Source organism: Arctopsyche grandis, chromosome 8 (genome assembly GCF_051622035.1).
Source record: "Arctopsyche grandis isolate Sample6627 chromosome 8, ASM5162203v2, whole genome shotgun sequence".
Taxonomy (NCBI): domain Eukaryota; kingdom Metazoa; phylum Arthropoda; class Insecta; order Trichoptera; family Hydropsychidae; genus Arctopsyche; species Arctopsyche grandis.
In genome coordinates this window covers 18,687,491-18,713,245 of record NC_135362.1, presented here as the reverse complement: position 1 = coordinate 18,713,245, position 25,755 = coordinate 18,687,491, and the positions used below count along the sequence as shown (strand labels likewise).

Below are 25,755 nucleotides of genomic sequence, written 5' to 3'. Positions count from 1 at the left end.
ATTGAATCCTGTTTGAATCGCAATATGCACGAATGCGAAGCGTGAACGTGGAAATAAACAAATCCCAAAGCTCCACGAATATATGTACGTAATATGGATATGCGCCCGCTTCTTCATGAACACGGCACGAATGCATACATACAAAAAAATGCATTACATCTGTATATGCAATTGCGTCCATTCCCGAAATGAAAATAATCGAAATGTTGTATAATACACTCAAAGGTAAAACCTTTTAATCCGGATGAAACTCGACAAACGAATTATGTATGTATTGTATAATATATGCACCTATCGTATGTAGGCAGAATGGCGACCGGTGTGTGCCATCAAAAACACAGTGGAGTGGATAAATATCAAATATTCGAAGCCTTGTCGTCGGGATGTTTGCAGCTGCAAAATTTTTTCCGCTAAACAACAAATATATCGCATTTCAAACAGAAAATTGATGATAAATATAAACTGATAATATTGAATTTTCACCATACCAAATCCGAATTTGGCTAAAATTTTATACTATATTTGCACAAAACGTTGATTATATTTACGCAAAACGTTGATTATATTTCATATAGTGTATCAATGGCGTCTTTATTGAATATGAGGCGTCGGCGACGCCGCTAACGAACAGGCGTCGCCCCGGCGACTAGTGCCCATCAAAGACGACACTGAACGGAAAGTCAACTAAATAGTGTCAAAACAAAATAACAATTACGTACATACAATACGTAAATAATACACTAAGCTGAATATCAGGTTCCGTTGATAATGCATGTATTCAAAGCTTTGTGTACATTAACAATATACACATTATATTATATACATATGTATATAATAGATTTTTTATACAAATATTCGAGATATAATGTTATCAGCGAGTTCTTAGCATTTTTAGAATAAGTGCGTAATACGTCCATACTGAAAGCTTGACGTGAGCTTAATTAATTTTCTCATGGATATAGCATTTCTTTTACATAATAATAAAAAAAATGTTACAACTATCATCGGTATATAAAGAAGAAGAATTAATTGTGAATCAAGCAGTCAGGATGGCCAGGTAAATGAATTTTCAAATATTCACTGTTTGCAGGATTACAAGCTGTGAATTTTATACATACATACATACATCATATGTTTGTATGTATACGTACCTCGACCTGTACCGTCTGGTACATATGTAGATATGTACATATGTATATATTTTAAATATATCGATGCATTTTTCAATAAAAATTGTTTTTAATACTCATAAACAGAAAATGTATAATTATGTTCTTCCTTGCATTATAAAATACCCTCCCAGAACACACTTTTTGACTAATTATTTAAAATGGTGAAGCAGCTTATAATAGTGTAATATTTAAACACTGACGAATTATTTATATTACAAATGGATATGACGTCAACATTTAATCAAATAAGCAACATGGATCTCTAATAAAATAAATTGCATTGAAAAAGAAATGAACCATCACGTATGCGGTCAATGCAGTGTCGTAAATGAGAAAATGTATGAAGTTTCATTACGGATAGAGCAAACAATGACAACTGCACACAGTAAATCGACACCCTCCTCATAGGCAAAACACACGAGAGATTCATGAAAATGAAGTGCACATACAATAAGGGATGTCCATTTAAAGCTCAAGCTGCGGAAAAATTATGACTTTTCTGAATATAAAATAATCAAACTAATTTTGCCATGTTAAAATGTACTTTAATTTATATTGTTTATTTTTTGGACACAAATTACTCAAAATCGTGCAAGCTATGTCCCTGAGCGACGATTTGATGTCGAGAGCATTAGCAAAGGCGTCGTTCAGTCGCCGAGGCTAATTCCCGACGTCACGTCTTTTAGGCGCCGGGATAGATCCGAACATAAATAAAATCTCACAATACCGACGACGAAGTATTATCGCAAATTTTTATTAAATTACACAAATAATTTGCTAAAATATATAGAAAGCGGGCGAGTGATTTCAAATTTAGAAAAGGAACATAATGCCGCCCCGTAAGTAATATCCCCGAGGGCAACGCAAGCGTTGAAATGTGATAAGTGAGAGCGTATCTGGCACATTTTCAGTAATAAGCGGTCGCGTAGATTTATATCGTTATGGTTTTAACTCAGTAGATATGTATGTATAATATAACATCAACACTGAAAATTATAACACGTATAAATCTAATATCTATGCTGCTATAGTATAAAGAAAAGATGTAGCTCACACTAAAATGGATGAATTATAAAAAAAAGAACATAAAAAGACTATACATTTTTACAAATACACACGTGGAAATAAAATTATATATGTTTGTGTTAATTGGTGGTATTTGGCAGTCACCGCGTCATTTGCAATAATAGCCGTTGTAATTGAAAATAAAGCCATGGCCATATTGCGGAGCGGCGTGGCAAAGCGAACGACGGGAAAACCGTGGGGAGGAAGGGTGAATTGTCACCACAGACTGTAAGAAAGGGTAGAAGGTTCATTATCGGCATCCGATTGGAATACCTAACGACAAATGAAACGTATGATCCAAACTGATCTGTAACATAATCGATACTCACTCGGCGACGAATGGTACCATTGTATTTTAAAGATATAATATTATTCACATTATTAAAAATAAAACATAGGGTATACAAATTATTGACACGTAATATATTCAAGAGAGTTTAGGAGCCCTTAGGCGCAAAATAAAATTAGCACATGGTCGGCTAGCCCCAAATTTATTATGTCTATACATGTGATGAAAACGATTATAAAATAAACAAATTTTGATTTGCATTATTTTAACATTAACGAAAAAGCATAATTTATACAAAAAAAAATCGATATGCTTTTGCTTTCGGTTTTAAAATAAATATCAGAAGGGGAAATAAGACAAAGTATGAAATTTGGATGAAGTGATTTCGTCTATTTGGAAGCTAGTCTTGTAGAGAGCAAATTTCTCAACAGCTCTTAACATGAAAAAACATAAACTCGGAATAACGGCAAGTAAGTATCGGTAGAAGTAGTGGCTGTGAGAATAGATTGCGGTTATAGAAGATAAAATGACAAACCACAAGAATGTACGAATGTCGATGAATGAAAAATCATTGAAGAAGCCACCATACATTGAACGATTAAGGGTCTGTTCATATCTATCCAGAACGACCCGTAACCTGCAGGTATCCTACAAGTACGAATAGTATTCTTTGGACAATATTCTTAAAGCGTATTATACGTACAATAAAACAAATATTTCCAGGTAAAGGGGCGTTTGTGAAAAATTGGTACTCTTTCGGAGAGCACAATCCAGGTATTGTTCAAATATTTAATATTTTCATACCATTTTTACCAAAACTTAACACAAATTTTCGGCTGAAAACATTTGATTAAAGCCCGCTTTAAAGGTCAAGTAATTTGACCCTTCAAGCCATCAACATGAGCCCCCCCCCCCCCCCCCCCCCCAACGAATACAGTATAAGGGACCCTTTCGTCGGAGAACGAGACGGTTGTTCAGCAATATCGCACAAGAGCAACCGCACATCACTGCTCTAATAAAAAAAAACCACACTGTACATAACCAAGTACAACATAAACAACAACGCATGAATACATAAAGCGTACATGCGTACAAAACATTTGATATATGTCATTATTGAAATTCACGACAACACAATGGACCCAGAAGAGCACTGTGACGACACCTTCTAGACCTCGGTTTGATCGATGTCCAAGGGGTTTTTGACCGGGGGTATGTGTCCAGGGGATACATGTCCTATTACATACCAGCTAACATTATCAATCTCAACCAAGTCGTTATAATCAGCGACAAATTAAACAATTTATTTAGTACTTGGCGGAGATGAGGGGATAGCGAGAGGAGAGAGAACTGTTCGCTGGAACAAAACAACAATATGACCTGCTAAAACTCCCCATTACTCGATATAGAAGGAAAGGGTACGAGGGAGTTAAAGTCTTGGGGCGTTGAACACGAAGCCAAGGGGTCGAAGAGGAGGTAGTAGGAGAAGGTGGCTGAAACCCACCCAGAACCAAAAGAGCAATCGGAGTGAAAGCGAACCGGCTCCTAAAATAATAAACGCCCAGAGCTAACCAGGTGTACTTCACAATGGCGGCCAGAAACCAGCGTGTCGCGGAGGGCCGTATCGTGGAATTCGTATTAAGTCCGTTCATTGTTCATTTGAAATGTGCTGCAAAATCCACTTCCGAAAAGCGGCCGAATATTGATCGTCATATTTTCTAATTCAATAAATATCGTCATAGTTTCGAGCGGATAATCAACAAAAATCACAACGGGACCCAAATGATAAATGTAGTTGATCAATTAATGATAATAGACTAAAAATAATAAATCCATAGATATAAAACGAGAAATAGGAATAAATTAATTATAGGTAGAGTTAAGAAAGCTAAAACTGCAGGAGGTGTTTTTCACAGAGATGTTCAAATGTATAATGCCCTTCCTGAAAGCATTAGAAGTGCTAATAACATTGATGCTTTCTTGAAGGGTGTTAATGGATACCTTTGTGGAAGATGATTTATAATTTTAGTTGTTATTTTGTGTTATATGCATTAGCAGTTTGCTATATAAATAAATAAATAGAAAGTAAAATTTGGAGATATTTTAATTAACACCCTAATGCTAGCAAATGGTATATTTTAATAGATATATTGTGTCGTATAAAAATTATTAATAAATACGTACATACTATTTTATGCAAATAATTTACTAGAAAAAATGTAAAGCTTCAATTAATAATGACGTCTTTTTAGGAATAATCAGATTTTATCTTTAATTTTTGGAATCCTCTGGGGATAAAATGATATAATATATTGCGATATGTTATTATTAAATATACATAAAACGAATATTTTTCATACAAATTGAGAACAATATACACATGCATACATACATAAAAGGCTTTATTTTGGTAGAATATAAAAAAAAAGATGTATATACATACAATAAATAAGGAGATTAAAGCCACCATATATGTACTCGTATACATACATATGTATAAATGTACATATGTACATACATGCATACATACACCACGTATAATTTCTTCCTTCCATAAAAATATGGACAATGCAATTATTTTTCATGAAATAAGTTAACAAAACTAATTTAAAAACTGAACAAAATTTTGTATGATATACCATATAAATCATTCTGAAATTACCTAATCAAAATCATGTAACGCCGAGTATAATACAATACAAACATGCATATATATATATATATATATATATATATATATATATATATATATATATATATATATATATATATATATATATATATATATATATATATATATATATATATATATATATATATATATATATATATATATATATATATATATATATATACATATATATGTCAACATGAAAACAAGTAAACGAGAAGTCTTTCACTAAATAATATATCGAAGATAATGCCGGAAAACAATACGGGAGCCCTCGAATGAGCAGTGTGCTGTGCTGTATTTAACCAAAAGTTATAGAAGGTACACGGTAATCGATATCTGAACACGCAATTCGTAAACACACACACGCAACAAACAATAGACGTCATAATCTCGTCTAATGTCAGAACAATGAGTCAATATTAAATTCTACGGTGAAGGTAGAAATCATTATGTTTATTATAATATAATCCTTGAACTGCCATCCACTCATCATTGAGAGCGTATTAACATTGCCTTCAAGACATATTTATTTATACAAAAATTACATATGTACATACCATGTATTTACATATGTATTTAATATGCTGCTATAGGATCCATAAATAATATTAATTTCTGAATCACTAACATTAGCATGCCGATGATAGGAACCACATTGTTGGAAATATAAACTATACATATGTAATTGAATAGGGCTTCCAAGCCGGTTTAAACCGAAACCGAAAAGCCGGCTTTTTGACCATTTTTCAAAAAACCAAAAACCGCCTTTTTTGGCTCGATCAACCGGCTTTTAAAGGTTTTTTTAATCAATGTGTTTTTCCTCAAAAATTACAATTATGAATTTCAAATTTCTATGAATGATCAAAATAAATGTGTATATCTAAACTCTCTTAGATAATAATCGTATATTTCTTTGAACAACAAAAACATAGATAATGTAAAAAGGTACAGCACTTAGCGGTTTCTTTGAGATTTAGTAATGCACGGAGACCAGGTCATAAACCAATAAAATATTATTGAAAGTAGTTTCAATGACCTACACAAGTTCAGGTATAAAAGTATAGAAAACATTATTATCGCAAAACTTTGTACTTGACAAAAAAAAACTTCATCTATTGTTACTACGTACATAAATAAATTCATGGGAATTTCTGGAATATAGTTGATTTTTCTTCGAAGGAATTGGAAGCCCTACCTACTTTTTATTATTGTTTTAAAATGTTTGTGATATGCCGTTTCTAATGAATTCGTTTCCGAAATTTGCAACGGTTTGACAAGCTTTTGGATTTTGAAGCTAAAACAGATGCGTAAAAATAACTTTGAAAGATGGAAATATTACAACGTTGGAGCGCACCTCAGAACGAATCTCATATTCACGATTCCACAATTATAGTTTTTCTGCGAAGTAAAATTATTTTTTTAATAATATATTCTTGATAGTAGCTTATTTAAATCATTCAATTATTTGTGCGTATTTAGGATCTGCCATTTCACGGCTGTGATATATAATACAAATTTTATTATTTGTAATAATAATATATAATAATGATCTTATGAAAGTTCATAATGTTTATAACTCAATGTAATTTATAAAAAACTATTTTTTTGCATAATATTATGTATATTTATATATTTTTTTCGATATAAAAATTTTAAACTTAAATGAAATCTAAATTTTCTGAAACCGGTGAAAGCCGGCCAACCAGCTATTTATTTGTAAAAAAACCGAAAACCGGCTTTCCTTTCGGGCGGTTTTTGGAACCCCTAGTAATTGAAATAAAAAAAATATATATATATTTACCTTAACCAATGACGTTTTGTGATAATCGTATGACAACAAATGGCATCATACTGATCAGCAATCCAAACTATGAGAATTATGTAGAAGGCTGTGGTTGTGTCGTTGAAAAATTCGGACATGATGGCTTCCATTCCTGGTGACAAAACAATAAATGTAAAATAAATATATTGCAAACAATATTCGAGTACACGTACATACAAGCATACAATACATTATTCGAATGCGCAAATACATACATACGTATATACTACATACACACATGCATGTTATAGGTAACTCAATTTGTCTGAATAGGGCTGCATTCCTCCCTTTATGGTATTCGTCATAAAGCATCAGACATACAGTGTATACATGTACATACATATGTATATATAACACGTAGAATCCTATGCAATGTTCGGATGCGCACTGAAATATTGGTACCTACCCAGTCACGTGTGAACATATTCACCAAACAAATCATATGCAGAATCGAATGCAAAATTCGAAATACCACGCACAATACAAAATGAATTTTACTCCCGTGGAGATCTATACAATTGCATTTTTTATTATTATTACATTTTTTATTATTATCTAAACGCACAATAAGAAGCTTTTAATAAATACAGAATCATTAAAAAAAAACACACACACACACACATTTTTTTTTTATATTTTAAACACTTAAATTTATTTTTTTCCTAAGGAAACTATACTGTGGAATTATACTCTTACTCACTTCTAACATAGGGCTGCCAAGCCGGCTTAAGCCGAAACCGAAAAACCAGCTTTTTAACCAGTTTTCAAAAAACCGAAAGCCGGTTTTTTTGGCTCAAGTCAACCTTCTTTTTAAGGTTTTCTTTAATAAATGTTTTTTTCCTCAAACTAACAATTATGAATTTTAAATTTCTATGAAAGATCAAAAAAAAAATGTGTATATCTATACTCTCTGAGGTAATAGGCGTATATTTCTTTGTACAACAAAAAAAGGAACTGCACTTTTTTGGAGCGGTTGCTTTGAGATTTAGTAATGGACGAAGACCAGGTCATAAACCAATAAAATATTATTGAAAGTAGTTTCAATGACCTACACAAGTTCAAGTATAAAAGTATAGAAAAGATTATTATCGCAAAACCTTGTAATTGACAACAGTAAAAAAGTAGTCGTAAACTCGAATGCTTTATGGCAAAATGCATGGGAATTTTCGGATTTCGAATATAATTGATTTTTCTTCGAAGGAATTGGAAGCCCTTTAAATTTGAGGCCACATACCTACTTTTTATTATGGTTTTAATAAAATTGATATGTCGTTTCTAATGAATACGTTTCCGAAATTTGCAACGGTTTGACAAGCTTTTGGATTTATTAAGCTAAAACAGATACGTAAAAATAACTTTGAAAGATGGAAATATTTCATAGTTTATTACTAGAGACACGTATTTTGGGAATTTTGCTATTAATGCCTAATTGATGCTAAAATTCGGAATAGATGCTAAAAGATGCTAAATTCGTAAAATATGCGAATAGATGCTAAAATAACAAACAAAAGTGAAATTTGCATAAAATTTATAAAATTAAGTACAATTTAGAAGGGCCTTCCTATCCCTTTGCCCAATTAGTATGTGAAGAAATTGAGGCGATAAAACAGAGCTTGCAGTTTACCATAGACGGTGCTTTTCCTGTCGAAACCAAGCAACTGCTTTTGTCTACTACTGTAAACAGTTGGAGCTGTGTATCCAAAAGGCTGCTCAAAAAAGTCTTAAAAATAGACTTGCACTCAAGACTAAATGAGACAAATCTATCCCTCCAAACATGAGTAAACTATTCAATCCATCTGTGAGAGGTACAAAATCTAATATTAATGTTTTGTTTTTTAGAAACCTGCCACTGTTTTATGTATTAACAGAGGTTCAATGTTTGGAAGGATATCAGCACTTATTAAGACAATTAATATAGAATATAAAAAGTAAATCCACGCCGGATATATTGCTATTATTGATGGCAATAAAAATTAAATATGAAGAGTTTGGTTGTGCAGCTCTAAAATCTATTTGGTGTCCCGTCAATAGTGTGGATTCTGAAAGGTATTTTATACGGTACAATATAATTGTTATCGATTACCGTACGAATCTCTAAAAATAATCTGTAATAAAAATATGCTCCATGTTGATTTTTAATAAATTTTAATTGGTATTATATTTTTATATTCATATTTTTTTCATTGTAATTTTAATTCCAAAACATTTTTGAATTTTTTAATATTTTTTAATTGTTGTGTTGTTTTTAAATTGTATATATGTATGTATGTATGTGTATAAATGTTATTAAAATTCATCGAAATTTTTTATTTAAAATTAAACTCTTCATAAAAATAGATGCTAAAATTGACAAAAATAAGTGTCTCTATTCATTACCTTTTCGGACACAACGCAACGTTGAGCGCACCAAATTCATCTCAGCATTGTTCTAATGTCTATTAACGATTCCATAATTATAATTTTTATACGAGATAAGACATTATTTTTATTAGCTTGTTTAAATCATTTCATTATTTGTGCGAATTTAGGATCTGCCATTTTACGGCTGTTATATATAATACAAATTGTATTATTTCCAATAATGATATATAATAATGATCTTATGAAAGTTCCTAATGTTTATAACTCAATTTAATTTATAAAAAACTATTTTTTTGCATAATATAATATATATGTACAAACATACATATGTATATGTTTACAATTTTTTTTTTTCGATATAAAAATTTAAAACTTAAAATCTTAATTTTCTAAAACCGGTGACAGCCGGCTAACCGGCTTTTTATTTCGGGCGGTTTTTAGGAACCCCTACTTCTAACAAGTGAATGGAATAACAATTTCACCGTGTTTATACAATATGTAGACACGTACATCATATACAAAATCTCGTAAATACATAAACAAATCAATGTGTGAACGCGTGTAAAACAGAATAATTTTGACTACAAAACATCGCAATTAATACTCCCCTTCAGTCCAGACCCCTGCGGCTAATTTGATTTGCATTTTGATATGCAAGCGATGATACACTAGAAAACTCATAAACCTCATTGAAAAATTAGTCATGCGAGCGGATTTCAAATAAACATGAATATTCGTACATATGCGTGAATACATATTAGAAAGTCGTTGAATATAAGAACTCATATTTTTTTTTAAATTTCGAGCAGTAAACTTTATTCTGGTCTTTTGAGTGGTCGAATTCGAAAGGTTGAAGAAAAAAAAACAAGCACACCTATTTAATTAAATATTTATTTTTTAATATTAATGAATGTTCCCAGATGAAAAAAAACCAAATGAAGTCTATTATTAGTGAATTTCGAATATATCTATACAATTTATATACGTAGAAAATATTAAGTATGTACATACATAAACATATATTATATGTATCAAGTCTCGACTGAAAACGAATGCAGTTAATATGCATAATAATTTACCGTCGGAACTGTATATTTCGGGAATTAACTGTATATTTCATAACTATCGATGCTTTGATGTAAGCGTATTGTGTTCAGTGGAGATAATAATGAGTGTTTAGTATATGTATACTGTGACCAGTTACGTGACCATACGATGGTACATATATGTACATACAATAGTTAGTGTCATTTACTACATGTTTGTCAACGTGTAAGTAAATATACAATTCAAAATTTAATTTGGAAATCCCTTCATTAACTAAAAATCAATCACGCTCAATTTTTGTCAGCGTACAGCATTCCTTTGTCGATATTAATTTGTGTGCCGTTTCTTTGAGCGTGCAAAGTGGATACAATCGAATTCGCACATTAATTAGTCATATTTTAGCTCACAAACCAGGTATTAACAGAAGCGTGATCCCGTGCAGGTTTCGAAGCCTTTGTGGGATCAACAAGACTCGGAACAAAGAGCACACTAGCGCTATGGCCCTTTAGGGGTCCAAAATCGATTACATGCCAAATCAAATATATAATTTCGCTGAATAGCACGCACCATTTAATTTATACGCCGACGACGTCAATACCGTTTAACGAGACTCGTCAAAGAAAACAAACCTGGTATCATCTCGAGCGTTCAATGCGGTTAAACATATGTACATAAGTATGTATATCTATCTACAATTATATAAACAAGCAGATAAATAACTCAATACACCTTTGAAATGGCATATAAGTTTGCCAATTTATTTTCCTGGTAAAAGATTTTTTATGTAATACAAATACATATATTAAAAAATCAGAAATTTGATGAATTTTTCTATAAAATGAACGGTCTACGTAGTGGGTATGAGGTGAGTTTTGGGGTGGTTCGTTGGATGCGGACGGGTGGTTCGGTGTGGAGTGAAAGCCGATAGCTAAATCCAATAGATTGTAGTCGCGCCTTCGGCACAAATCTCCTTTAATTCGGATTGATTTAATCAAGTCGGGAACCCCCGTGGTGCCCCTTTCCCATTCTCCCAGAACAGACACACCGTGCAGGCCACATTCACACTAAATTGACCGACCTTACGTTCGCATTATATAAATTATATAGCTTTTTTAATTAAATGTGTCTATGTGTCTATTCAAAATCTTGTGTATTTCATCAAAAATCCAAATCAAATACAAGCTAACACTACAATAAAAAAACTACAGGAATACTTCAGTTCCTGTTTCTTTTAAACAGTTTGACTGTAAAATATAGATAAACATCGAAACAATTCAAAATGATAACACTATACAATATACATAGATGTCCAATTGACAACGCCATGCAAATATTTCGAATTAAATGAACGACGTCTAGACGGACGAACGGACTAGCAATAGTTCAAATAAAAAACGAACAAATGAATTGCAAAAGAGGATGAAATGGACGCTGAAAAAAAATCTAATAAAAATTATTAAGCCCTGTCGTTTGTCCTACAAAGGATAGTTTGAAGTTTTAACATACAAAGCATACAGAACAAAATGAAAGACGACAGCTTATCCTTGGTGGTGATTTGTCCTTTGTTTTGTATGTATTATTATTCCCCACCATATTTACGATCCATGTGAGCGACGAACGAACAAAATGGAAAAAATTGGATTGAAAAACATTTTGCCAATAACAAAAAATATACACAAATATATATATATATATATATATATATATATATATATATATATATATATGTATACATTTGAAAGCTACAAAGTTAGACGATCAATTAGGGAAAAACACGACACAGCGCCGGATCCAAATTCAATCGAGTCGATTTAAATCGAAAAGCGACGTCCCGCGTAATCTTCTGCGACATCCCAACCTGGTCAGGGCATGTAGCATTTATTCAAAGGGGCGACTGAGAGGGATATCGCACAGATTATGCAATACCTAATGGCACAATAAAACGATCAGAGGCGAAAACTGCAATATGATGGTGCAACAACGATGACTAAAATACGTCTCATAAATTAACATCTCAATTTCAAACGATAATTTTTGAATAGCGCTGTTTTTAATGAGTTTTTGCTGAAGAAAATTGACTTGATTGATTTTCTTCGTAATCGGTTATACCTACTATAATAATCGGGTATGGTCAACGTGTCAAAATTTCATAACAAGATGTCGAATAAGAACAAAAAATTTAAAAACTTAGTCTTAAAAATAATATAAGTCTATATACTAGTGTATGTGTGTACATATGTATGTACGTAGACTTCTACTTATGTATCGAATATAAATAAATCCCAACATTTCGAAAACAAGAGAGAGGGCCGTCGAATAGACTAAAACGTTCCCTCTTGAATGGGATTACGTGTTGCGAATCATTAAGCCGACATAACGGCGAGTAAAAGGTTCATAGCCCTTCATTTATATGGACGATTAAAAACTCGAAACGAACCGGAGCCAACTACATAAAACTACTTTAAATTCACTGAAAAATATCTGCATACTTTCGACTTGATGTAAAACGTGGTGGTGTGCTACTGAAAGCTTAAAAAGTTCAAAAACAAAACATATAATTAATTTAATCACTTTCAATGATGCTAAATGTATGTAATGAAATAGGTGTATGTATATATGTAAAAGAAAAAAAAAAGTAAAAAAATTTGAATTATGTGGGTACATTATACACGATGAAAACGTGTGAAAATTATTTCACGAATCGTATCACACTCGTATCTCGAGATCTATTTATTTTCCAAATATATCCATCTATTAATACATCGTACATGAATAAAGTAAAAATTAATGTATTTTACTACATTACAGAACAAATAAAATGCGGGGAAAATCAGGGGGGATACGTTGTATTCGCGGCAATCGCAGACTGCGAGTCGTCTCGAAGTGATTGGCATTCAAATTAAAGGGAACCAAACGCAATTTGTTCACATTTTAGACGTCATTTTCCCCATTTAAATCACATTCAATTGAAACGATACACGCTCCTAAGGGCGCATTTTTCCTCTTGCGCGCAGAGCGCCCGCCATCCCTCTTCCCCTTCCGTCCGCCACCATTGCTTCTACTTCAACCCCCTAAGCCTGCTTTCACTAGCCGCCGTATTAAACTGACTTTTATTTATTTTGTGATTTATTCGTGGATTTAATTTAGGGTCTGGATATCTGCGAGACGCGTGCTATACGCTGCTCAGTATGAAACGGGCCGCCGAAAATCTGGGTTAGAAGTCTCCACGGAGACGGGAAAGCGAGATGGAGGAAGAAAGAACACGCCAAGTAAGAAGTGCGTACATACAAAATTGTGTTATCGCGTGAAATAAAATAAAAATCGTATGGATTCTTTAAATTCAACAGGGTTATACATATCTTGCCGGATTTTGAGAATAAAATAAACGAAAAACAACGTGCAACCGGTAGCGATCGTATGACAATAGTAGAATAAATGAGCCGTATTGCATTGGCGGCTCTGCACTTACATATACCTATATAGTGTACAAAACGCAACCTGGCAGACTGTCTACTAATACATTAGACTAATGACGCGGAAACCTTTAAAATTGCAATCACAGTGGCACAAGCGAGCACATATGTGCACTAATAAAAATTAAATATAACTTTACCTGTAATTAGTTATTTATAAAACCTGCCATATCTTCATTTGGATAAAATTTACATATGAAAAAGTCTTGTGCCCACAAAACATAAATCGACGTGATACATTCATATATTAATACATTACTTCTATTAAATTTTTTACGAATTAAATAATTTTTTCATTATACGGACATAAAGTTCATGACAACGATTGAAAGTCGATGGAGTTTTTATAAACCTTATAATACGAATAATTCGAACACATACATATGTATTGTAATATGTATAGAAATATTATATGTAATACATATATGTACGCACTGCGTAATAAAATACATATGTATGTACATACATTTAAAATACAAAATAAATAAAAACAACAGTGTCAAAATATAAAGCTCTCCGAACGAAATAATAAATATTAATTTTATTACAAATTAATACTAGCGAAAAATTATACAAATAAAACACTTTCCAACTAAATACAAGTGAAAGTATATTGTATACATAATATTCAACTGTGTATCCTCTTAAACAACTACGTCAAAAATAAGTGCGACTATGTAACTCACGAACGCGAACGTAAAGAAAATTTTAAGAGTATATGTATGTAGTAGAAGATCTGTTTCAAGCATGTCTTTAAAAAACTAGAAACGGTAAAATTAAACCGAAATAAAGAATGACATGTATTTTAAATCTTCGCTGATAGTTTCGATGCTAGAAAAATCTACCACCGATGTTAATATGAATTTATTCTCTTGCTTTGAAAATTTCTTCTTGGCGCTCTTTTTTTCCCATCGCTTGAATTTTTTTCTTCTTCTTAAGATGGAAAGAAAATAGGGGACTATGGGTGTGACGGGCAACTGCGATGGAAATGTCGTCTTTGTACTCGACGCTCCTCTTTGGTCACGCTTTCGCAGGATCATGTTTCACAAACACTCACCAAGACCAACTTGTTTCACGGAAGCTTCTATCTTTCACTCTTTCTCTTTTACAAATCAGATGGTCTCCTCTCTGATACGTTGACACCTCACAGATTTTTATTTAACAAGTTTTAAAATATTTAATAATATAATATTAACATCTACTAATAAAATATGTATATATATATATATATATATATATATATATATATATATATATATATATATATATATATATATATATATATATATATATATATATATATATATATATATATATATATATATATATATATATATATATATATATATATATATATATATATATATATATATATATATATATATATATATGTACATACAATAAATAACAGTTTTTTTGGCGTAAATAGTGTGGTAATTTCCTTTATCAAATGAAATAACCAAATTTAATAAGGCTGCGGGTATCCCGTCAAATCACTTTACATAGGTTCGCATTGCATAGATCAAATTAAATAAAAAAAACACTTAGGCTAATTCAATACAAAAAGCAAATTCCAACAGAGTAATTCAAAAACAGTGTAAAAAAAAAAAGCAATTCAGGATAAATAACTATTGTATAATATTAAAACATTGGTAATGGATAGTGGTGGCTATTTTTGATCATTGCTACGTTTAGACATATTCGGGTGTGTCCTCATTGTCGAATCTTTTTGAAAATCGTCATTGAATTGGGCCGTTTTCAATCATAAAACGAAAATGATAGAACCCACAATGGTCAACATATGTATGTACATACATACATATGGAACAATGTTGTTTTCAGGACTATGCAACCCGAGTGGGATGACGCTCACGTAAAATAAGACAATTTCGATGATGACACACAAATGCGCTTTGGTGCGGGGCAGTGTGTAACAGAACAAAGGGCTAATGACGAGCAAAGGGTCGGCTGCAGCTCGAATATACCCTGCAGCAGGTGCATCTGATGCGGTTTTGCCTAGCGACCGAAATAACCGTGATTGACCACACTAGCCGAGCACACCTCGCTATTTGACCGAATGTTCAACGAAACCGACATAAGCTAAATAGCTTCCGTGCAATTTTGATTGAATTTCCATTATCATGTAATTCAATGCATACATATATTTACATATTCAATGCGTGTACATATGTATGTTATTTGTAAGTCGTTATTGCGATTTTTAGAAAGAGATGAAACTAATTTTGTAAAATTAATGCGCAAATAACGATACGAAAAAAATCCAAGATTTATAATTTTCGGAGATCTTTCGAATTTTATCCTCGTCACGATGGAGTAGGGAAAAGAATTTTTGCCAGTTAGCTTGAGACTAATTGAAGAAGATAGGACATAAATGAAATAAGATACAGTGACTTGCAATATCTAAATCGTAAAATATATACAAAAATATAATATTATTATGTTTTTAAAATAATAATATAAAAATATATTATTATTAAAATATAATATAATCTGTATTACATTACGAGTAAATTTACGACATTTTGTTCTCGTGTTGTGATAGATAGGATTAAATAAACATATATAAATTTTCAGCTCGATGCGTTCATTACTTTCGGAAAATTCATATGGGAACATTTTTTACAGTTTTAAGAAGAAAAATTCTCACTTACAAAAATTCACAAGTTTAAAAATAAAATAAACGAATAAGTATTTTAGCATAATGGTATAAGAATTATAGTTTTATTTTATTGAAAAAAAAAATTTAAGAAAATGCAAAAAAAGTAATCTACCTATACTTTGCGAATATTCATTAAATTTATTATGATTTCTTGCATAAACATACATACACATATCAAAAAGTACGAGAACTTGATTTTTTATTTTAAGATAAATTGTACATGGATGTTCAGCCATCAATCTACATTACGATTGATTCAAGGTAAATACCATTACACCGACCTAATTAGCGACGTAGAATCGACCGATCCGTGAAAAATATGATTCGATAAAAGTAATTGGTGGGCATTATCGACGGGGCGAGTCCGATTGTCGAGGGCGGCGCCCATGGCTACTCAATGGTCGCAGTCCGGAAGACCTAATGATCATCAATCATAAACGCCGAGTGGGGTCCACGGGGTGTGGGTGAAAACTGTGTGAGGACGAAACGGGTGGATCACATCGGTGGGGGTGGGTTATTCGATGGAAACTTTCGCCACACGTCAGTTTCTATACAGAATATATAGGTTGAACGTGTACTACACATTTTCTAATGGGTATAATATATAACTTTTATATATACATAAATGTTTCTATGTATACATGTTTGAACTAAAGTACATATCGTACAATAAGATGGGAAGGTTCATGTACTTATATAAACCTTCTACAAAAGCAGAAAATTTATACGGCTTTCTTGATGGTTTTTAATGTTTCAAGCAGCATATTGAAAGTAGTTGGTATACTACCTACTAGTAGTCAATGAAATATAGACCTGTCCTTATTAAGAAATTTTATTTAACAAAACGACTTACTCGAAATCGACAACCCATAAAAAATATAAATATATTAAAGCACGCTGGTTAAACGGCTCACTTACCTCACCCCAGCCTAAACAGCAAACTGTGTGCGCCGTTTTGAATTTTTCACAAAGTGATTAGCTCATCAGAGTCAGGCATCGGGTGACGCATGACGACATTATAAGATTCTAATTAACCTAAAATCTCTAGGGTGGGGTAGAGATGCATGTATATATGTATGTATAGACGAACATACGACTGTACGTAGCTTCATACATACATATGTATGTATGTGCGTACGAGAAAATACTACATCAGTGTTCAACATTCACTTCGTACACATAGAAAGGACGGAGAGAAAAGATGTGCTCAAAATGAGATGGGAAGAAAGTCGCTACGGAATGAGAGAGCGAACGATAAAAAGATTTGTGGAGGCTTATTTGATTAAGTATACACGCGATTAAATAAAACAACGGAGAGACTCGCTCGACCCCGATGACTCTTCATTTGCAATTGTGCCGTTTTGAAAATTATTGCTTTCTACGTTGCGTGTACATATGTACATACTATAATAACATAAGGCATACACGTGTATATATTTTTTATCAACATTGCTAGGGATGACTGGGCAAACTGAGTAATGACGAACTTGTTTGCCGGACACTATGATGAGAGAGAGCAAGCGAGACAATCGGGCGACGTAACGCCTAAATACGAGCATGTCAATGAGAATATGGCCAAAGAGGAGTTGATATTGACCAGGATAGGGGAAGAGTTAATTTAACGGAGGGTGGTTAATATAGTTTGGGCGGAAGTAACGGGGAGTACACCGGATGAAAGCGAGATGACAAAGTTGAAGCGGCACAAAATAATAAAAAGGAAGTCCGATTCTGGGAAAAATTATACAGCACGTAATGTACGCATAATTATGAAACGAAATTTCAAAATTGCATTTTCGATTCGGAAAATGTACAGTCGGTTGGTGGAGGCAAACAACGCGCAGTGGTGAATTTACAGAGCTGTCGACTGTCGGTTTACCAAAACAAAGAACTTTCAAACTAATTATTACATTATGACGCGAAACCAAACATCCATCATTAATACCACACCACGGTGACACCGACGTATTATGAATTTATGCACCGGTGTGCACAACGGTCGCAGAGCCTACAATTCATACGAAACACACGCCTAATAATAGTAATGTTGAATTCGATGATCTACAATTGGTATTATTATTACCACGGCGAATAATAAATAATGGCACGTTTTTGCCAATATTTACATTTCATTGTCCCGGATGCAAAACGGGGAGAATCGTGAAATATGGAAAATCCCCGGGACAACGATGCGGACATAATGTTACGATACAATGAACGTGACAAATTATAAACTATTGCCCTAATCCCGTTTTCGTCGGGAATGTCATGCTCTGTCACCGGGTGGGGTCGAGCGTGGGATGGGTGGGTGGGTGGTCGAACGGGAAATTCGATACGAGGGAGGGGCAACCATAAGGGTGGACCGAGCGAGGGGAACAAAGTTTGAATAGATGGTGTTGCTCTATCATATTTTGATATATTTAGTAAATTTCTATTAACGGATACATTTTCGATATAATTTGCACGCACATTCTATTATATATAAACCATCTAAAAAACTTGATTCAATCATATAGTGAGTCTTCAAAAATATTTGATTTAAAAAAATAAACAGCCGTCTGTGTTCGGGTCAGCTCAAAAAGAAAATTAACGGCGAAATTTGTTTATGTAACGTAGGTATACAGAAATTACATTGGACAGATAATACGAATGTACACATGCCAAGAAAAATAAAACAAATTTATTCAAATACACTAAGCTAGTATGAGTTTACGAATAGAAAAATATGTATTATTAAATGAAAAAAATATTCATAATACATATGTATGTATGTACGTATATACATATAATTAATTAAAAATATATGTAGGTTAACAATAAACGAATGACAATATCATCATTCGTAACAAACTAGCAAGATAGTAGACCGCTGTACAATAATGGAAAAGCGGGAGCAACAGGCTTTCTTGGAGAGGCAAGATGGCGCAACAGGCATATACATACATACTTGTTGCCATCTCAGGTCGAACTTGTTGCTCGCGCGCAACAGTTGCCCGCATTTATCTTTTAGCCGAAGAGGATTTCCGGTTCCGGCGAAGCGGTGCCGTTCCGGAAAACCACACGCCGCGCGCGCAAACCACTTACATACCCCTTATTTTATGTGCTTTTCCTTACAATTTCGAAATACTACATATGTACAATCTACTTGCTGGAATCAAGTTTTCCGTCTGCATCTGACAATAAAAACTTCGTAGTTCCCGTACCAAAGTGAATATCCTGAGAGACAGCATAAAAAGAACGAAGCTGAAGCCCAACTATTATATTAATTCTAGCCTACTGAGAACGAATATATGTATAGATGTATAGGTATGTTATCATACCATTTTTACATAACGCTTTTATATTTTGTATAATGTTTCAAAATATTTACTTATAATAGTACCGTTATTTTATCCGAAAGAACACGACAGAATGACATTATAATATAATTAAAATTTTGTTAATATGGACATGCTTTTAAACCGTCGATAAACTTTTTTTCGGCATTTTCATGAAATGAACAATTACACTAATTGGGTATGCAACACATACATATATATATATATATATATATATATATATATATATATATATATATATATATATATATATATATATATATATATATATATATATATATATATATATATATATATATATATATATATATATATATATATATGTATATACACGCTGTAGTAGGTCGATTTACTGTCAACGACCATTTTGTGAAATTTTGCAACTTTTGAGCACTTTTCTATACATTATAATACCTGCATAGATAAAACATTGATACGTTAAAAACGAAAAGATTTTTCACCTAGAACGATTATCTACAAACATAAATCGACAATTTTTCCTTTTTATATGTACGTATAAAATAAACATATAATAATTAAAATTTACTCTAACCTACAAGCGCCAAGATGACTGTAAGCAACGGAGCAGCCGGAAAAGTCACAGTGACGTTGAACTCAAGCATTTGAAGAAGATCCACTGAAAAAGAAAATCAATAATAATATTATCATATCATATATATAAAGACGGTAATCTGTGTGTGTGTGTGTGTGGGTGTGTGTGTGTGTGTGTATGTGTCCTAACGCTCGCCGAACATAATGAACGAATCGATAAAAATCGATAAATTAATATTTCGACGAGACGACTTTGTCGCGACTCTAACCGATCACCCCAAATAGCCTGAATATGGGTCTAAATTGAGCTAATGGTCACGTGCATCACGCCAAATCCAATTGTTCATTTCGCCTTTTTTTTTAAACATTAATTGAAATATTCCTTCTCGCCATATAAAAATACGTAATTATAATAATTTTATTTGGCGAGGTTTTGAACCATTTTTTTTCTTTTCATATAAAACAATTAAATATATATTTTTAATTGAAATTATTGAAATTGAAATTAATTTATATTTTAGCGATATTTGAAAAATAAAATTAATTCCGGATCGCGGGGTCGAGCTGGGGTCCTAGGGCTCATCAACATTCACGCTAACCATTAGACTACGGTCTCGATAGAAAAAATGCTCTAAATTACGTACATAATATTCGATTACCCTTTACAAGTATGGGGAACCAATCATTCGCGTATCTTCGGCTTTCGTCGACAATCGACAATCGACTTCGGCTTTCGTCGACAATCCAAAAAATTTTTTTTTTCATTTTTTTCATTTTATTCATATTTTTCATATTTTTCATATTTTTTCATATAATGACATTAGTAAAACTTTATAAGTTTTCTTAAATTGAAAATGCATCGATATTACTAGATTGCATTTGGTTATAAATAATTTATACATGCGGCATTAAGGGGGACCACTAGTGTGACATTTTGAAAAAATCGTTTTTTTTTTTTTTTGCACATTTCGATAGTCCATACCTTTAAAAATAACAGACTAAATTTTCAAGTGCATATCTCGAATAGTTTTTGAGTTACAGCCATCCGAAGAGCAGCTGACGTCGGTTCGAAAGTTGCGTTAGCGTACGGATCATAATAACTGCGTTATGATTCATAACGCAGTTATTGTTCGGGTTCTGTCAGCCAGAAAAGTCATTAAAAACGGGTCGTATACCTGGCTGTTTTGGAGATGCTAGACTTTGGCACATTTAAACTCTCTTCCAGTGTTATTGTGACCGTTATAGTGAGAACATCGTACAAAATTTTAGCAAAAATGAGTTCTCAGTATTCAAAACAAAAGGGTTCCCATGTTGATCCCACGCGTAGATCAACTTCTAAAAAACGAAAATTTTCGGCGAATCAACATACATGTGAACAGTCCACCGCAAATACCAGAACGTCAGCTGACAAACTTTTACACAATAAGGATGAAGAAATTGTGATTGATCCAACGCACGGTTATAGTATTCTCCAGTTTATTTCTGTTTTTTCTGCAATAAGTAATTTAGTGATGTGCAAAACTTGTGAAAAAAAAATTACGTTCAATCAAGCAAGTCCGCGAGGCTTAGGATTCAAAATTGCTGTAATATGTGAATGCGGCTTTTCGTAAATCAATTCCGGGCCTATGATTGGTAATGCATTTGAAATAAATAGACGCATAGTGGCTGTGATGCGACTTTTAGGTATCGGAATAAACGGAGTGAATCTTTTTTGTGGTTTGATGGATCTAATACGTAAATTCCATACTCAAACTTTCAGTGGATGCTTTGCGAATTTATGGACATCAGCAGAATCAATTTGTAAATTTAGTATGCAAAGAGCTGTAGAAGAAGAGAAAAAGTTGACACTGGAAGAAGAAGACTCCGAGACAAATTTGACGGTTTCTGGAGATGGCACGTGGAAGAAACGTGGCCACACTTCACGGTTTGGCGTAGTAACTCTTGTTGGAAAGTTTAGTAAGAAGATCATCGACTCGTGTGTCAAGTCAACTTACTGTCAGAGTTGTGTTTTATGGGAAAAGAAAAAATTATCGCTGTGCGAAAGCTAAACAATTGGACATGACCAAGTTCAAACACGACTACGTTCCACTTGATCCAAAGGTTCAAAATGCTCTGAAACCAATATTTGAAGACTTGAGTCGGCGTAATTTACTCGAAAGATGTCTGGGTAATAATACTCAGAACAATAACGAAAGTTATAATGGCTTGCTATGGCACCTCCACAGTGGTCTCAAAACGATAGAGTTATCAAATTATTTTGCTACATCAATATTTAATGACGGTTATTCATCAATTTTAAAAATGTTCAATGTAATGGGAATTATAATTGGACCTGCAGCGAACGATTATGCCGTTGACAAAGATGATACGAGGCTTCGAATGGCAGATCATCGTCAACAGGCTGCTTCAAAAGAGGGCCGATTAGCTCGAAGAAAAGCTTTAGCAGCCCAACAGCTGTCTTTCGAAGAAGAGGAAGGTGCACTGTATGGGCCTGGAATAACAGATTAACAGTAGGTATGATATTTCTTGATTTATAACCACGAAATCAGTAACTTAAACTTCAAACGCGTTTTTCTCGAAACTACATTTTTCAAATTTGCTGCAGTTGTATCTCGAGAATGAATCATCCGATCGATTTGATTTTTTTTCAGCTTCTTTTATATACGTTTCTGCGTGCCATGAACCTCCAGTTTTCCGATTGAATAAAAAATGTAATTTTGGCAGGCCAAAAATCAACAAATTTATGCACGAAATTTGATTTTTTTTTTTAAAACTCCGCCATTTTGTTAAATTTCAATTTTTTTTTTGATCGAGGTTCATGGTACGGCAAATATCTTCTAGTTTAATAAACTTTTTGAATTTTTTGATTTCAGGCACTGTGAAGGTCGCTATCACTGCAGCAGTGGGGGTACTTTTTTTTTTGGAGCCTTGGGAGATTACGTATAACTCGCTGAATTTTCAATTTTTTTGTCTAAAAACTTTTATTATGTATTTAGTATATATCTATACATATATCCATAAAACGATAAAACATTCCATCCAGTAGTTTTTTTTATTTTAATTCCCGAAAATCACCTTTTTTTCGCGCGGTCACACTAGTGGTCCCCCTTAACTTGTGAAAAAGTTCTGACTAAAATAAAAAATTGTATTCAGTAAATTGGTAGAATCTGTTATTGTACGGACTGTTGGGAGTGCAGTACGGACCAAGCTTCTAGCTGCACCCGCGCCCCTCCTTCGCCCACTCGAGCAATTCCATCGAAAACCGTACTGCACAAAATCATAAACGATGCCTCACTTTCTGATATTAGTACCGCGATGTACGATCATTATTGGATGTATCGGTGTGATGTATCGGTATCTTTCTGATATTATTATTTTCAGTTTTTTTCAGTTTTTTTCATTTTTTTCAAATTTTTCATCTTTTTCATTATTTCCATTTTTTTCATTTTTTTTTTTTATTATTTTCAGTTTTTTCATTTTTTTCATAATTTTCATTTTTTTGTGCCTTTGTCTTTCCGAAACCAGTCGATTCCATATCTTTAACTTTATTTTTATTCGAATTTCAATTTCTTTTCGAAACCACCCGTTGAAATCAACGGGCCCTACACTAGTATTAAAATAAGAGTATAAATTATAATTGAAAAAAAAATCTTATTGCAACTAAACCCTGTACATCACATAACGGCGCATATAAATGTAAAAGCATATTATACATATGTAGAATTATTTGAAAATCGCAAAAATTTTCCTCTGAAAATCAAATAAATACACCTTCTATTCTAAATCATACTAAATAAACATGACATAATTCATATTTTAATTATATTACAATATATGACGGAAGGGAGTTCGGTCTTTCGTGTCATGCGGGGAAGACGTGCTTCTGCGTTCTTCCCGCTATTACTCGCTTAAACCCGGCTATTGCACGAAATTTAATCTAAAAATTTAACCATCTAATCACTTATTTTACTAATTGCATCCTAGTATAATTTAAGTGTAAAAATAAACAGACGATCGGCCGTTAACAGCGTTTTTAATATCAGTGATTGCGAAAAATTTTGTGTTAATTTTGTGTCAGTTACAAAAGCGTATACGAACGAGATACATCTCCCTACCTGAATACAAAAAAAATAAGGGTCGCCAGTCAAAATTCGGTCCCACAGAAGCAATAAATCTTCCACATAATTGCTTTCAGACAAAAATTTTTAACGAACTTTACTTAATAGAATAATAGCAAACAGAAACGGTGTTTCCCAACTGTCTAATAGTTCTTTTTCATATTTAATTTATATTAAAGTAATTCGTGTAATTTTATATTCTTTACTAAATTTATTATTAAAATATTAAATTGCAAACCGCACTCACATATATAAATCCGTTGTCTCCAAAGAGGCGTCTCACGATAAAGATCTGTAAAAAAGTAGTATAACAATTGCTAATCTATTATTATCATAACTAACTACTTTCACTTACAAAGTAACCCTGTTAAATGGCATGTAATAACTCATAAGTGATCCAAGTGATACCTAGGATGACTATCTGTCAAAGCTGACCACAGAGAAGAGTCTATGGCGGTAAGAACTCACTCCTTGAATGGAAATCTCTCTCAAGTACCGCCTTTTTCTCAACACATCTTGGATAAATGCGAGAAAAATAATATCCAAACCTCCAACAAGGTAAGAGTGACGATGGATGATAGCTTAGCTAATAGAAACCTGTATTTAGCCACGTACAATGTAAGAACGTTATCGAGTGAAGGAAGTGTGCTTGCATTAGAGAATGAATTAGAAAATATCAAATGGGATATAATAGGACTTAGTGAAGTAAGACGAAAACAGCAAAACCAAATAATCCTAAAAAGTGGTAACTGTCTCTACTGGAGAGGGCTACCAAATGGTAGAATAGGAGGAGTAGGGTTTCTTATCAATAAGAGAATAGAAAGAAATATTATAGAAATAAGCGACATATCGGAACGTATATGCTATATAGTATTAAGAATCTCGAGCAGGTACACTTGTCAAATCTTCCAAGTGTACGCCCCCACATCTAGCCACCCAGACGAGGAAATAGAAGACTTCTACGAAAAAATACAGGACGCATACGATAATAGCCGTCACCACTTTAAAATAATCATGGGCGACTTTAACGCAAAAATAGGACAAAAGGCAAATACTGAAAGAGCAGTAGGCAATTTTGGTACCGGCCAAAGAAACGACAGAGGCGATCGCCTCATAGAATTCGCAGAACACAACAGGCTCTTTATCACTAATTCATTTTTCAGGAAA

The 25,755-nt window shown here is 32.9% G+C and overlaps 1 protein-coding gene across 1 annotated transcript in view; it reads right to left on the bottom strand.

Annotated features, from left to right (window-relative positions):
• Window positions 1–25,755, bottom strand: part of LOC143915728 (membralin) — a 104,146-nt gene that overhangs the window by 43,357 nt on the left and 35,034 nt on the right. The window contains exons 8-9 of the mRNA XM_077436489.1: window positions 20,472–20,555; window positions 7,002–7,134 (exon numbers count right to left, since the gene is read on the bottom strand). Coding sequence (XP_077292615.1) covers window positions 7,002–7,134; window positions 20,472–20,555 — 217 coding nt within the window. The remainder of the gene's footprint in view (window positions 1–7,001; window positions 7,135–20,471; window positions 20,556–25,755) is intronic.